This window comes from Rhipicephalus microplus, chromosome X (genome assembly GCF_043290135.1).
Source record: "Rhipicephalus microplus isolate Deutch F79 chromosome X, USDA_Rmic, whole genome shotgun sequence".
NCBI lineage: Eukaryota > Metazoa > Arthropoda > Arachnida > Ixodida > Ixodidae > Rhipicephalus > Rhipicephalus microplus.
In genome coordinates this window covers 61,443,509-61,459,936 of record NC_134710.1, presented here as the reverse complement: position 1 = coordinate 61,459,936, position 16,428 = coordinate 61,443,509, and the positions used below count along the sequence as shown (strand labels likewise).

Here is a 16,428-nt window from a genome sequence, read left to right as displayed (position 1 = left end):
CGCGCAAGTTATGGATCAACCCGATGACATGCACTGCTCAAGTTCCTGTACGCTTGGTGCTGTTTCGACATCTGCTTCATCATCCGATGATATATTCGGTCTCTGCTTACCCGACGACCTTACGCAGGGCCAGCGTTCCCAGCTTTTGGGCCTGTTGAAAGAATTCCGCTGTTCTTTCGATGTCGCTCAACCTTCTCTCGGCCGCACATCTACCGTTACGCATCGCATCGACACAGGCGCACAGCCACCGCTGCGGCAACGTCCATATCGCGTATCTCCCACAGAACGCCGTGTAATCAACGAGCAAGTTGACGACATGCTTCGCCGCGATGTTATTCGCCCCTCTAGCAGCCCCTGGGCATCTCCTGTTGTTCTCGTTACGAAGAAAGACGGTTATGTGTGGTTCTGTGTGGACTACCGACGCCTTAACAAGATCACTCGTAAGGACGTGTATCCACTACCGCGGGTGGATGACGCGATTAACAGCCTGCAAGGAGCAGAATTCTTTTCATCCCTCGATTTGCGCTCAGGGTACTGCCAAGTACCTATGGCTGAGGACGCTCGACCGAAGACCGCTTTTGTCACCGCCGACGGTTTGTACGAGTTTAACGTTATGCCGTTTGGGCTGTGCAATGCGCCCGCCACCTTTGAGCGCATGATGGATACAGTTCTGGGTGACCTGAAATGGCACACGTGCCTGTGCTACCTCGATGACGTCGTCGTTTTCGCTCCTGACTTCTCGACGCATCTTCAACGCCTTCGGCATGTTATAACGCGTCTGAGCAACGCCAGTCTGCAACTGAACATAAAGAAGGGCCAATTTGTAGCTCGGCAGCTGACAATACTCGGCTACGTCGTGTCCAAGGACGGAATTCTCCCTGATCCAGCCAAGCTTCGAGCCGTGACCGAGTTCCCCAAGCCGACATCCGTCAAGTAACGGCGCAGTTTCGTAGGACTGTGTTCCTACATTCGGCGCTTCATTCGAAACTTCGCGACTATCATATCGCCGCTGACGAAGCTTCTCGGAAGTAACGGGCCTCTCCATTCGTGGTCATCACAGTGCGACGACGCTTTCAGAACACTTCGTCGTTTGTTGACGTCGCCTCCCATACTCCGCCACTACGACCCTACGGCCCCTACAGAGGTACACACGGATGCCAGTGGTGTCGGCCTCGGCGCTGTCCTTGCGCAGCGCAAACCAGGGTTCCCGGAATATTTCGTGGCGTACGCGAGCCGTACGCTTACTAAAGCCAAGACTAATTACACAGTCACCGAGAAAGAATGTTTGGCAATCGTCTGGGCCCTTGCAAAGTTCCGACCTTATTTGTATGGTCGCCCATTTGATGTCGTCACCGACCACCACGCACTATGCTGGTTGTCGTCATTGAAAGATCCCTCAGGCCGTCTCGCCCGGTAGGCACTTCGCCTGCAAGACTATGACATCCGCGTGCTGTACCGCAATGGAAGGCAACATGCTGACGCCGACGCCCTGTCGCGCTCTCCCTTGCCTGACGACAATGCCAACAACTCAGTGTCTCACCTTGCCATTTCTTCGATTAGCATTCATGCCATTGCTACTGAACAGCGCAAGGATCAATGGATTGTCTCACTGATAGACTTGCTGACTGATCCATCCACTCCATCCACTCGCGCGTTGCATCGTCAAGCCCACCATTTCGCCGTTCGCGACGACCTCCTCCACCGACGCAATTACAACGGTGACGGCCGCCAGTGGCTACTAGTCATACCTCGCAGTCTGCGCTCTGACATATGCGAATTCTTTCATTCTGATCCGCAATGTGCGCACTCCAGGGTATCGAAGACTTACCACCGCATTTGCCAACGGTACTTTTGGCGCGGCATGTACCGCTACGTGCAGAAATTCGTTCGCTCCTGCATAGAATGTCAGCGACGCAAAACTTCAACGCAACTGTCGCCGGTAAGTCTGCAACCTCTACCTTGCCCTGCCAGGCCGTTTGGGCGCGTTGGCATCGATTTGTATGCGCCACTTCCACTAACATCGGCTGGTAACCGCTGGGCCATTGTTGCTGTGGACCACCTCACGCGATACGCCGAAACGGCCACTCTTCCAGCGGCTACAGCGAGCGATGTCGCCTCCTTTCTGCTCCAACGATTCATTCTGCGACACGGTCCACCCCAGGAACTGCTCAGTGACCGAGGCCGTGTCTTCTTGTCTGAAGTCGTTGAAGCCATTCTCAAAGAGTGCAACGTTGTTCACCGCAAAACTGCTGCTTACCACCCGCAGACGAATGGCCTCACCGAACGCTTCAACCGTACGCTCGGCGACATGCTCTCCAAGTACGTCGCCGCCGATCACACAAATTGGGATTCCAATCTACCCTTCGTCACCTACGCATATAATACCACCCCTCAGAGCACTAGTGGCTTTTCACCTTTCTTTTTATTATATGGAAGGCACCCGTCACACACCATCGACACGATACTTCCGTACAGGCCAGATCCGTCTGAGTGGGCACCTATTTCTGCTACAGCCAAGCTTGCTGAAGAGTGTCGAGAGCTTGCAAAGACCTTTACTGCGCATGATCAAGAGCGGCAAAAAAGAATTCGCGCTGGCGCCAGCACTACTGCGCCCACGTTCCTCCCTGGAGCGCTCGTCTGGCTCTCGATCCCTACTACTGCAACTGGCCTATCTTCAAGACTATTACCCAAATACGAAGGCCCCTACCGTGTCGTCAAATGCACTTCCCCTGTCAACTACTTGATTGAACCCATCGAACCATCTTCGGACATGCGTCGTCGAGGACGCGACATTGTTAACGTGGAGCGCCTCAAGGCCCACCATGACCCGCTCATTGTAACCAGCTGTTAGGTCGCCAGGCGGCTCCCTTTTCGTACCCGGGGTAGTTGTGGTAAAGCCTTTGAACAGTGGGTCGTCCTCTTCAGCGCCTTCTAGTGGGTCGCCCTTTTCATAAGAAGAGCAGCTCGCGCAGAGAGTCGATCCCCGCATTGACTGTCGCTGTCGTGAATCATCGCTGAGTGTCCGCCAATAAACCGCTTAACAATATATATACTGTAATGACGAAGACCGAAACTGGCACTTTGGCACAGACGCGCATGCTAGGAGAGCGAGGAAGAAGAGGCAGAATAAGAACAGCTGGCCCAGGATCGGGTGTCGCCTCTTTTCTCTTCATTACAATGGCACAGTTCGACAAGTGAATCATCTGCGGGAAGCCACCGGTAAGTGTCTTCGTGGTTCATCGGCATCGTGGGCTTCTCCATCGAGGAACGCCGTTCACGCTTCCTTGACAATGGGGTCCCACCCGCCACTTCAGTTACCCTTCAGACCACCAGTGGACGGTGTCCAGGCCTACCCTGGGGTTGTAGGGCATGACCTTATTGACACCCTGCCGCCATTTCACGGCAGGGATCCGCACCGGCTCCTGTCCTTTGGGAATGCCGCTCACGCTTCCCATGGCCTACATTCCCGTTGCCGCACTCTTTCAACATTCGAGCTGCTATGGAACGCCGTCCAGGCTTCTCTGCTCGTCATTCTCACCGGCGTGAGTGCTGCAACCGCTACTTATTCGAAGACCATGATCACCGACTCTTCGGGCTTCACACATGACAGCGGCGCGAACCTGCGGCGTACCATCGCGCTACTCCGCGTCAAGACTAACGAACTGACAGCGTCCATCTGCGAGCGAGCTCCTACAAAGTTGCCAGAATTGCGTGCCACTAACGCCGTGTTGAATGTAGCTGCCTCGCACGACCTTGAAGCAAGCCCATTGGAGCAACGCAGGCAGCTTTGGGGCACCCTCCTGCAGCTCTCAGACCAGCTCGACGGCGTTGCCTCAGTGATATCCGCATTCTCACGTGCCGCCCCACCATCACCGTTCACCTACGAACTGCCGTAATTGAACGGGTTCCGAAACGAAGCCGACAGCTGGGTGGCAACCGTCAACGTGCTAGCAATGCGCGCAGCCTGGACAGAGAATAAGAAATGGTATGTGGCCATAGACCGTCTTCTGGAAGATGCAGTGGCGTGGCACCAGTATGAAGGTTGGAAGCAGCAGTCATGGGCTATGTGGAGCTTCAAGCTCATGGCTGCTTTCGGTCCGATTCCCTGTGCCACCTGCCCATGCAACTCGACCTTCTCTCAGGACGGAACTCAGGAAAAGCCCGACCTAGAGTACGCAATTCGAGCCCCTACCATCCTGTCATCTCTCGGTGACCAAGATGTAGGGAACATTAACGATCGTGTAACTCGGCCTTGCACAAGCATTTCTGCTGTCGTATTTAGAGCTCCTGAGGAGCACCGACCCGACTGTGCAGCTGTGTCCGGCGGGTCCCTGATGGCAATCTTTGCGCAACGCTCCGGAAGAGGCCCCAACGCAAGTCGTCCGGCCGACTTAGAGGCACCGGCCCCCATCCTACTGGACGTTCTACCACCTAATGAGACAGGTCTTTCCGCTGAGTCTAATAACATCCCATCTGACCAGACGGAAGAGGATATGAGTGCGACGCATGCACCACCTGAATCGGTAGAGTCTCCGATTTTCTGAACGGCTTCCGTCGAGGATCTCCTGCCAGTACGCAGCGCGGCTTCAAGAATCACCGACTTTATAGCGTCCGGAAGCCCCATAGCGACAACGCTGCGCAAGTTACGGACTACGCAAGTCATGGCGCAGGAGCCACGCCACAGGTCAGCACGAAGACTTCACCCCAAGTTAGTGCAGATGTCTAATCGCACCGAAAAACATCCCTCGATCCGCCGAAAATTGCGCAGACGGCTGCGTAAGATGCGACTTGTTTCGTTGCCGGATCCACCATTTCCTGCCCTGTTTTCTAAAATGTGGTGGCACAAAGGTAAGCGTTCTGTGATCAACCTGCGACCATGTCGATTCAGTCGGGGCCGCCCGCCAGAACCATCCCTAAGAAAACCAGGCCACCACAGGAAACTTCTACCACGAGAATGCCGGCTCGGTCCACCAAGGGAAAATCAAAGGCGAACTGCTTTCTCTGAAAAGTCATAGCGTGGCCGAGGCTGCAGACTGCCACGCGACAGTCACTGTCGTCCCGCGGAGTCATCATCAACAAAGGGACCAACCAGGATCCAGTCCCCACCACGACATGGCGAACGGCCCAGGCGACATAGCCAGTGTCGGCCACCGGAGCCAATTTCAACAAACTTCCAGCGTTGTCGGGGCCGACCACGACGATGCAGCCGACTCCCCCACCTGAAGCAATGTCAACTGCTGCAGCTAGCCTCACCCACATGAAGATTGTCGTGTGGCCCATCGACAATGCTTGCAGTGATGGCTGAGTGTGATGACGAAGATAAAACTGGCACTCTGGCACAGACGCGCATGCTAGGAGAGCGAGGAAGAAGAGGCAGAATAAGAATGTATTGTATCAAGAAGCGTGATTGCCAACACTCCTCTGTCGATTCCGCATTCTAACGGTTCAAACTTCTATAATGTTCTACAGTTTACCGGCGCGAATATCAGAGTACGCATCTATCAGTGGCCCTGACTCTTTCTTTCTTGCACATTGGCCTCGATTTCATACCCCTCAGATAATTTTTGTTAAAAAGAAACTGGATTGCATAAATGTAGACATTAGCACAGTAATTGAAACTAATTCCTCAACCCTCAACATTAGATTAGAGTACGATGAAATCTTCCCCCCACAAGCTAAGTTTCAATCTCTTAGAGTTTTGACCACTACATTAAACGATTACTTGGTACATGCAGAAACAAAACATGTAATAGCTACAGATGCTTCTGTCAACAATGAAAAGGCAGGCGTAGGAATTGCGTCTGATTTTCTCGGCTGGTATTTTTCAGTAAGGCTTCCAGATTTCCCTCCTATATTTGAAGTCGAGCTAGTAGCTATTATTTTAGCTCTTCGTAAAATTCCCACGACTGAGACCAGTTCAATCATCCTAACAGACTCACTTTCGGTGTGTGCAGCTCTGACAACCTCCGAACAATCTCGTGCCCTAGCAGCATTCCACGCATTAGCGCCGCCGCATTTAAAACTCCTCAAATTAGTGTGGGTCCCAGGTCACTGCGGATTACAATTAAATAAATTGACAGATGCTTTGGCACGAGCATCACTCGATGGACCAGTAACTTCAGTACTTCTCGAGTTAGAATACTTATCAGGGGTTAGATATAAGAAGAAATTGTTCTAAATTTTGATGCCTCTGTTTTGGGAAGTCACCACAGAGATGCATTCGATGCGGTGTGTAATTTTATTCAAGACTCTAAACGTTTTTCAACATAAAGCCCACGTTAACAGGTACTCAAAAAAACCGCGTCGAAAAGTAATTTTTCAAATCTGGATAAATCCGTGACATACAAAATTAATTGGGTTTGGCAAAACCAGCTGTCTGGACGGCTCCCAAAATCAAAATATAGCTATTAGTGTCTGTTTTCTTATTGATTCTTTTTTCTCACTATCTAAATCTTTGGTTTCTTTCTTTTTTTAACATACTGTCTTCACTATACAACTCCCCGCCCCATTTTTTTTTCGTTGTAAGCAATAATGTTGGTATCGTCCATATGAGACTATATGTTCTCTTGGCCAATCCCCCAGAGTGGGTATGAGCCATGGATTATAGGCTACAAGCAAACAAGCAAACAAACAAATAAACAGCTGGCCCAGGATCCGATCAGGTGTTGTCTCTTTTCTCTTCGTTACAATATATATATATATATATATATATATATATATATATATATATATATATATATATATATATATATATATTGAGTGCCTAAATGACGCAAATAATGAAAATGCTAATTGTGGTTCCGGTATTTTTTTGCCAATCGAGCGTCATTATTCTTTTTTTCGAGCATAATGGCGATGGAAGTGATAATTGTTATCATAAATACGTTTTACCTATTTGAAGAAAAGCGTCTATGCATCTTCATTCTAATTTCGAGCTCCATTATCATTATTTCGTTGTATTCAGTTTTTTATTCACTCTCCTTTTTAGGTACATAGCCTGCGTTTTGCTTACTACTGTTGATACTACTATTACGACTAATACTGCTACTAATACTACAGTGAATACTGCTACTACGATGATGACCACGCCACCACATGGTAGACTAAACCTACTTTATTAGTAGGTAACCTTGTAATTGTCCAATTTCATATTCTCTAGTTGTCTGGATATTATTTTCATTCATCAAAATTTGCAATTTCTTTTTATGCATCACATTAACCAAGGTTTAATTGCCAATCTCCCATTGTGGGTACGAGCCACTGCATATAGGTACAAGCAAGCCTGCTTCACTCGATAAGTTCTGATGGTGCAGAATTGATAGTTTTTACCGAATCCTGCTGATGACTTTAGTTACGGTCAAAACCACACATCAACACGACCACACTTATTGTTGTTCGTATGTTTTACCACGAGGTGTTCGTGAATTACCGAGTCATGACTTCTTCTCTGCATTTGATATGTTATGCCTGATTCGCACTCCCGCAATAGCGCCAAGGGTGTTGCAGTGTGTAAAAATAAACACATTCAAATAAAAGTAAAAGCTGTCATACAGATCTACTACTAGAACTTGCTGGAGCTGCGGGGTAGCTGTGCAACGAGCGGCTCCCGCTTCCGAGCCACGTCGCGGTAACCTTTGTTAAGAGCGGCCAGGCCGCCGATCGGCCGAGGTGCCTTGGTGTAGTGGCACGTGTCGGAAGCTGGCCGGGCTTTTGCTGTCACTGTTGTGGTTCGTTCCCCACGACAGCTGCCTGTGCACGAACTTTACGCACAGAGCATAGAGCGCCAAAAAGAGGAAGCGAGGTTGCAGAGCCATGGAAAAATATTTTTAACTTTAAAGTAGTTCTTAGAAAACTTCAGCGACTTTAAGCATATCTATCTATCTATCTATCTATCTATCTATCTATCTATCTATCTATCTATCTATCTATCTATATATCTATCTATCTATTCGCCTATGTCTAAGTGCTCTCGTGCTCGTCTTGTTATCTTGGTGTATATACAGATTGGCATAGAAGAACACGAAAGTGTAGGTAGCATGACTGACAGGTCACGACATGAATAACGTGTTGCTTGCCGCGTGCGTCATGAAACCCTTTCACGCACTCACGCGAGCCTGAACTCCTTATTGGATAAAAATTTGAGACTTTCCTGTGAGCGGCCAGTGTAAGCAACATCACTATTAACACCACCTGTGCTGCGACGTTGTACACTCCGATGAGGGAGCTCTCCTGTGCTCTCCTTTAAATCTCCTTGTACACCGATTGATTGATTGATTGATTGATTGATTGATTGATTGATTGATTGATTGATTGATTGATTGACATGTGGGGCTTAACGTCCAAACACCACCATATGATTATGAGAGACGCCTTAGTGGAGGGCTCCAAAAATTTCGACCACCTGGGGTTCTTTAGCGTGCACCCAAATATGAGCACAAAGGCCTGCAGCCTCGTACACCGAGTCGGGATGCTTGGCGCAATGTGTGCAACTGTTTCCACTAATGTATTCTGGTCAGGAACTGTGCATGCGACGAATAGTATAGACATTTCATTGTTTACAAACACAGCTTCTTGATGACATCCAGTTTTGTCAACCGATGTGCCAAAATAGCATCGGTGGGCAAGAAGAGCTTTAGTAAATAGCCCACTGATTTTCTACACTTTCTTTCCGATATTTAGCAAAATATATTCAAATAAATGTTCTTTTGAGCTGCAGAAAATTATACCAGATTCCGTTGAACTTTTCGCACGTTCCTTTTATCAGAAAACAGAGACATTTTTTACATTTAAAAGAAACTTGAAAACGCGGTTACAATTTTGATGTTAGGAGCTGGTAACTGAGGTGACCAAGAATTTTCCTGGGTACAACTCCTGTGACCTTAAAACCATCTATACACATCGCGAAAACAGCAAGTTGTAGTTGTGCCTTGGATTCATATCTTGCGTGTCGCTACTGATTGTGAACTGATGGTTGCGTTTCATTACTTATTGTGGTTTGATGATTCGGTAAACTCTGCTCTCTATCAAGCTTTTCTTAATTAATGTAGTCATGCAACTATGGCGCACCTGGCTGTTAATGGTTACGGTGCACTGCCTAGTGACCCACAATACACTACTAAAATATACTCCATGCCTTCACTGTACAATACTCGGAATAGAATGGGCCTTTGTGGTGGGAGCTCTTTCTGGTCCATGTTTTATGCGAAGAAAATGTTGTCTTTTTATGAAAATGGGTTTAAAATGTAGTAGACTCGTATTCGTAGTACAATGACCCACAGCCAACTTTTGATTTTAAAGATGACAGGGTGTTTACCCGCACGTATAGTAATAAATCCCATTATCATCCTCATCACTGATGCTTGACTACGACCACTGCAGGGCAAATACCCCTCCCATAATAAGCCAGTCAACCTGGTCTTGTGCTTTCTGCTGCCACGTTATACCTGCGAACTTTTTACTGTCATCGGTCCACCTCACTTTCTGTCTCCACTTCATGCGTTTGCCTTTTCTGGAAATCAAGTCAGTAACTTTTAATGGCCAGCGGTTATCCTGCCTACGTGCTATGTGCCCGGCCCATGTCCATTTCTTCTTCTTGATTTCAACTACGATATCGTTAGCCCCAGCTTGTTCCCTGAGCCACTCCACTCTCGTTCTCTCGTAAGGATACACCTATCATTTCCCATTCTATTGTTCACTGCATAGTCCTCAATTCAAACTGAACCCACTTGGTAAGGCTCCAGGTTTTTGCTCCGAAGGTAACGGTACCGGCAAGATGCAGCCGTTATAGAGCTTTCTCTTGAGGGTCAGTGGGAAAATGTCATTTATTATTTGAGAATGCTGGCCGAATGTGATCCACCCCATTCTTACTCTTCTTGTTATTTCCCTCTCATAGTTCTGCTATGCGGTTACTACCTCTCCTAAATAGACATATTACTTAACACCAGCGTCTCTCCACCTATATCAAAGGTCTGCTTACTGCCGAGACTGTTGCACATTACTTCAGGTTTGTGCATATTAATTTTCAGACCTGCTTTTCTACCATCTCAGGTTACTGTTTCTGGTCATATAACACCAGGTTATAGTGATGGGATTAATTCGAAACGCCAAGGAGCGTCTCCCTTGACTTCATTAAGGATCAGTTAGAATTAGTTGCGTGATTATTTTATTTTTACACTGTACAAACTTCTTTTAAACATACGCGTGCTCATGAAATATTGGTTTTTCTCTACACGTGTATTGCATACAAATCTTAATTCAAACATCAGATCTGCTCGTTCTCGTATATGCAATAACATCTTTCTTTTCTGAAAAGTAAAATTTAACAACAAAAGTCAGAAGCTTCTTGCTGCCAACCTCGCCGACTAATTTCTGTAGTTAAACGAAACCATATCTTTTCTCGACAATATAATGTAGGGGAAAAAAGGCAGTGTTTCATGTAGACCAGACCTAAGCCAATAAGTATCACACAAATGTTGTTTCATGAGGTTTATTTGTCTCATGAAGAAAAAAAAACATGGCGGGGAAAACACGCTATTGGCTGAATACCGACAGGTACAAACAGTACAAGTTCATCACCCGATGGCTTTGACGTACTAATGGCTTTCTAACTACTTGTAACACCAAGCAGAATTTTTTTTATTGATGCAGTTGTACATGCATGGTCAACACGCGGATTATGAGCAAGCGATAGAAGGGCTTCGCCTGCAAATAAATCAGTACATGACAACTTGGTGTGGCACCAAAAACATTAGCTCTATTTTTCCTCCATGTCGACAGGTTTGCGAAGGTTCGGCCCCTGACTAAGACGGCCATTATACGTTACATTGCAGGGAGGTCCCGCAATACTTCTGCAGCAAGATGGCCTTCGTATGCATAGTGCATATTTCTACAAGGACACACGCTTTTGCCGAGGCTTCTCTGCCAAATAATGTACAGCACGTGAAACAAAAGAACATTCATTCACAGACAACACTAATCGCTCCTCAAGTCGCCAAAAAGATCACGCATAACACCATCTGTCAAACTACGCATGATGTTCTTCTTTATTTTCCAACCGCTCCCCGGGGTCGGGAGCTGAGAAGCAGAACACAAAATTTCCCACCCAGTCTTTTTTTTTTTTCGTTTTGAAGCACAATTTCAAGGGCCAGCTCGCGAATGCGCAGTGTATTACGCCTGCGCTGTGTGCGTGGGGAATACGTGGTGTGCACAAGATGAAACAATGAAAGGGCAACAATAAAGAAGATGAAAGATTATAGATGCAACAAACTTGTACGAAGCACAAAACGACGCAAATGCTCCGCACAATGACGTCGACGTATAGGTACATCCAGCGAACGCAAGCTTCACCCTGTGTCGCACGGTATTGCTGTGGAGCATACGTTTCTAATTTATGGCGACAAACATACATAAATGCGAATTGCATCTGGTGAAGTGTGTCATTCTCTGCACAGCCATGTTCTGGGCACTGAAGAAAATTGAAGTTATAAATTTGCACCCTGAGTGAAAAAAAAATTGTCTTCGTAACTCTCCAACCCGTGGTACAAAGAGCAGAGTGCGACTTTGCTTCTACTTCCATCTATAGCTAAGCAACTTTTTTGCAATAATATTTGGTTATTACAAATTTATGAATTCAACATAGTCAATTTACTGAAACTCACTTTTTGCATAAATTTTGGTACATCTCTCTTAGGTTTAACATTGATCCTGTGTCCATGTTCGTCATGTGAATGTAGAATTGCCACCTGGCATGTTCTAGTTGGGTGAATATGAAGCACCACTTCAACTATAGATACGTGAGAAGTATTTCTAGGATGACTGAAAGTCTGCAACAGTACGGTGTTAACGTGAGAAAGCAGAAATTAATCACAGTGAGTATTCTATAAGAAAACCACACCTTGTTGCGCAATCAGCCATTTTAACAATCTTGCTGGGACAGGCAGACTTTTTTTTTGTTTCCGCTACAGATTGAACGACAAGATTTATCCCTTTTAAAGACATCGTCATTAGTGTGTAGGAGCGCAGTGATCCTCGACACTGGTGGCAATATCCCCAAACAAGATCATCAGCATTTATATGAGTGCTATTGCAAAGGCGAGGGAATAGCAAACTCAGTGCAGTGGTAGTGGACAAAAGCGCTTAGTTTCGCTACTTTCTGGAATTTCGAGGACGTGCTGTGCTGACGCACGAACACAGCAGTGTCACGGTGTCACGCATGAATACTCGCTCATTCTCACATAGTCTCGCGCTTCTCCGGAATGACCCTGTTACGTTTACCTGAAGTGGTAAAAGTTTACAGTAGAGAAATGGGGCTCATGTCTACGAAACTTCACTTGAGTAAGAACGCTTGCTTGTTCCCAGGATTTCGAGCTCCGCCTCTATAGCAGTAAAGATCAGCATGCTAACTCGGCGACTGCAGCAGCTATGGCAAGGACGGCATTTGCAATAAATGTTTCAGAAATAAGAACCCTGAAACGGCATGTTGTAAAAATTTCTTTCACGCCGTTGTATTACTTTGGGAACATCTACTCTTCACAGCCGGCCGATGCCGTTGGCGACATTGCGAAGCGCCGCTCACACCAGTGAACGAGCATAAAAAGTAATAGCACAGAATTAAGTCGTTACAATATCCAGGCGATTTCTTGATCAGAACCCCTGGGTGAAATTGTTCTTAGCCATTCGTGTAAGAGCAGGAAACAAAAGTTGCAACTGTGCCCCGTGCCAAAGGCAGTGCCCGGGGTAAGGTATATAGCCTTGTCCCGGCTACTCCACAGTGATCACTGGGCGTGTGTTTGTGTCAGTGCTGTCTCCTAAACGACCTGCACGCCGCCAACCTGCTGCTGCTTTCCGTGGCCAGGTTCGGTGAGCACGTCTCCCCAGTAAAATCCTGCGGGTCCCTTTCCGCAGTGTATGAGGTACCGCCAGCGTCCGGCATCCCTGTCGTAGTACCAGTAGACGTTGCTCACGAGGCAAGTAGCGCTGAGCACCACCGTAGACAGCGGAATGCATATCCACAGCGCCACTTCAAAGTGCTTGCTGTACGGATTCTCGAACGAGTAGGAAAACAACACCAATGGCACGATCAGTACCCAGGCAATGAGCACGGGTATGAAGATTAAGATGGTGGCCAGCTCTGTGTTCCGCTGCCGTCGGCGCCGCTCCATCTCCACTTGGGCCGAGCCGGTGGTGCTCTCGTCGGGCGGCGCTTCGGCCGCCACCGTCACGCTGCAAAAGATGGGCGTCAACAACATCACGACACGCACCTGCGCTGAGAACGACTGCCCAAGCGTCTAAAGTAGCACTTGTATGCTCTCTTAAGCGCTTCACGAAAGTACAATACTCGTAGACTGGAAGACCTGGCTTTTCTATACGCACCTTTCCAAACAAGCGTCACGGCGTCACCAGTCAAAGGTACCCGTTAGCTGGGAAATACACCCTGCTTTGTCCTCATTCTTTTTGTAAGCACGGTACAGAATATTTGTGTGCAGTCCGGGTGATTGAACTTGGAGCAGAGAGGCGTAGTACTAAACCCTTATATTAGCGTCCCGGCGTCGGACCCATAATAACGAGGCGCAGAAGGATAAACAAATTGTGTTACACGTTTAGTCATCTTCCATAAATATTTTACTTTAAATGCGATCAGTTCACCGCTAATTTGTAACAGCACGTGTCATATATTTCACGCCCATTGTACAACGTAGCAAGAACACCGTCTCTCAAGACAACGAGACTACATAATCCCTTTGGGTTGTATTGTAGTAACAGCGTGACAACTGCAGAAAGAGATAAAATGGGCAGAAAAAAAGCGTTGACACTCAACTGAATTTATTGAAGGTGCTACGGTCGCTTTTATACAGAGTGCAAGAACAGTGCTCATGGGCGACGACACATGTGTGACTATAAAAAAACATTCTTGACTAGGAAAGGAGAAGCGATTGTGTACTGATGCATTGATCTGTGGCCTTTCTGACAAAAAGTGCTTCTATATATTTCTATTTCGTTATTCGTTCTTGTTTAAAAAAAAGTTGTTTTATGAAAAAGAGGACTGCACTTACATTCTTTGCAGTGTACAGCCATGAGACTACAATAGCCATTTTTAACATTGGAAGCATGCTGTCTTGCATGGTCATTGAAGCATTGCCCTATGTTTATTTTTCCACATGTCAGCGGTATCTCATGCAAAACATTACATTGGCAGTCAGTAAACCTATTCTCGTGACGAATGTTGCATGATTGACTACTCCTGTTGCTGTTTAGTGCACACACTTGAAAGCTTGCAAGGAGCGGAAAACAACAAATTGATATCATATCTGGTCGCTATTTCTTTTATATTGTGAGATACCTCAAGTATGTACCGTATAACATGCAAAGGTCTTTTATTATTCTGTTTTTATTTTGGTCCTGTTTTGTTTTTGTTTTTTTGCAGGGGGAAGCACAACTTCAACCTTGTCATAAAACACATTCGTTCAGTTTTTTCAACAAGCACAAGGTAATCGTTAACTTAACGATACACTCAGCATACAGGTACACATGCAAGGCTCGTAAAAATGCGATGGTTGATAGCAGGTAAAAAGATGACACAAAAATTCCGCCATATCCACGAAGTGATTGATGATGAGTGGGCGAAGCTCCGGAGGTAAACCTGGTAAACCATGAATCCTCTGTACATTTTGCCCACTCGATTTTATTACATCGCTCCCCCTAGCGTACGTCGCCGCACTAAATCGAACGATTGCCTTCAACCAATGACACGCGCCATATGTGACATCATTCCTAGTTTATAAGCTCTCGCGTCTTTCATCAACTACAAGTACCGCTTTCTAGTTTATAACATCTTGCATCTTTTCATCATCAGCTACAAGTACCACCATCTAGTAAACACTACAAGAACTAAACGAGAGGTGGATACATACAGGAGACGGTACCGCCATCTAGTGAACACTGCAAGGACTAAACTAGAGGTGGCTACATACAGGCTACAGGGGACGCACAGCCCACGCCCTAAGGAGCTTCGCCCCTAAAAAGAAGGGCCAATTGACGAACTTATGCATATTCTAGTGTGTTTGATTAAGGATTGTGCATCGTACTGGATGGTAGTCGACTTGAGATAAAATTCTAAAAGCGTAATAAAATATGCAGAGTTCCTGCCTACAGTGTTCTGAAAATACATCTTCTGTTTTTCACAACATTTCCTCTCAGCAAAAATTAGGTCATCACGTAGAACAGAGTAATAAAGGTCCTCAAAGTCGATTGAAAATCTCACCACAGTGCAGCAAAACCCTTGCAGTAGTTAATGGACCAAATCAGAGGAGCTTCTTACGAGGAACGGATTTCGAAAACTCAACTTTTTTCAAACTGTCGTGAAGAAATCTTTCTACATGTTCTGCGATGACGTTCTCTCCGAAACAATTACTCTGAAAGAATGCTCAGACTTGTGTGTCTTGAAGGTGAAAAAGACCTCTAAGTAACGTTTTGAAGATTTGCCTACTTACTTTTTTAGGTTCTCAAGATTCAGGTCCTTTATTAGCTTTAACGCTTCCTTTTTATGCTGTTCGGGGTGAAGTTTAATGAGCTTTAGTGCTTCTGAATCGATGGCTACTTTCGATCTAAATAAAGCTTGCGGAAGAAGCACGAATCTGCCTTCTGTATTGACCTGTAGCATTTTCAAGTTGTTATCTTTTATGTAAGTGGCAATCTTCTTCAGCGACAATCTCGGGAATTTTTTTGAAGTTTTTATTGGCCCAGTCAACTTTTTTTGCCATGATATGGCTTCTTGCTTCGCCACTAGCTTTGTGTCTCGAGCTGCATGCCATAGCCAGTTGCTGATAAGTTTCCAGGGATCCAGAAAGAAAAATGTTTTGTGTCGTCGCGCATAAGCACTGTTCTTGCACTCTCAACAAAAGGGGTCATAGCACCTTCGATAAATTCAGTTTACTGTCAGCGCTCTTTCCTGTCCATTTTGTCTCTTCCCATAGTTATCTTGCTGTTACTACAATACCACCACGATGAACCAACTCGCCAAAATTAAGCTCTTGTTGATCCTTTTGGGGTTTTGATACTGTTGGTTTATTATATGCCGGCTACAGTTAGCAAGCAGTTTTAGAAGAGGGTACCCAAAGGGAGCGTTCGTTGCGTACGCACGCTATTTCTGTCACTTCACAGGGGTACGCAAGAGCACAGGGTAAGACGCATGCGCAGTAGCGAGAAACACTAATTGAAAACGTCGCGTACGATATTCTAAAGCTCTCTAAAATTGCTAAGCGGACCATCAAAGTGTTCATAATGGCATGCTTTTTGTTCGTATCTTACAAAACTGTAGAGGGTTTCATGGGACACAGTTTCATCATGAGACAGAAGAAAAAGGGCTTGCTTATGCGAAGCCAGAGAACTCAAAGACTTAGAATCGGACAAAGAACGATTAGCTATTCCCGC

General features: G+C 46.4%; 1 protein-coding gene across 7 annotated transcripts in view; it reads right to left on the bottom strand.

Annotated features, from left to right (window-relative positions):
• Positions 1-10,470: 10,470 nt before the first annotated feature.
• Positions 10,471-16,428, bottom strand: part of LOC119176099 (uncharacterized) — an 86,516-nt gene continuing 80,558 nt past the window's right edge. For all 7 annotated transcript variants that reach the window (XM_075876932.1, XM_037427232.2, XM_075876931.1 and 4 more), the window contains one exon: positions 10,471-13,221. In XM_075876932.1, the coding sequence (XP_075733047.1) occupies positions 12,807-13,221 (415 nt within the window). In that variant the 3' untranslated portion in view covers positions 10,471-12,806. The remainder of the gene's footprint in view (positions 13,222-16,428) is intronic.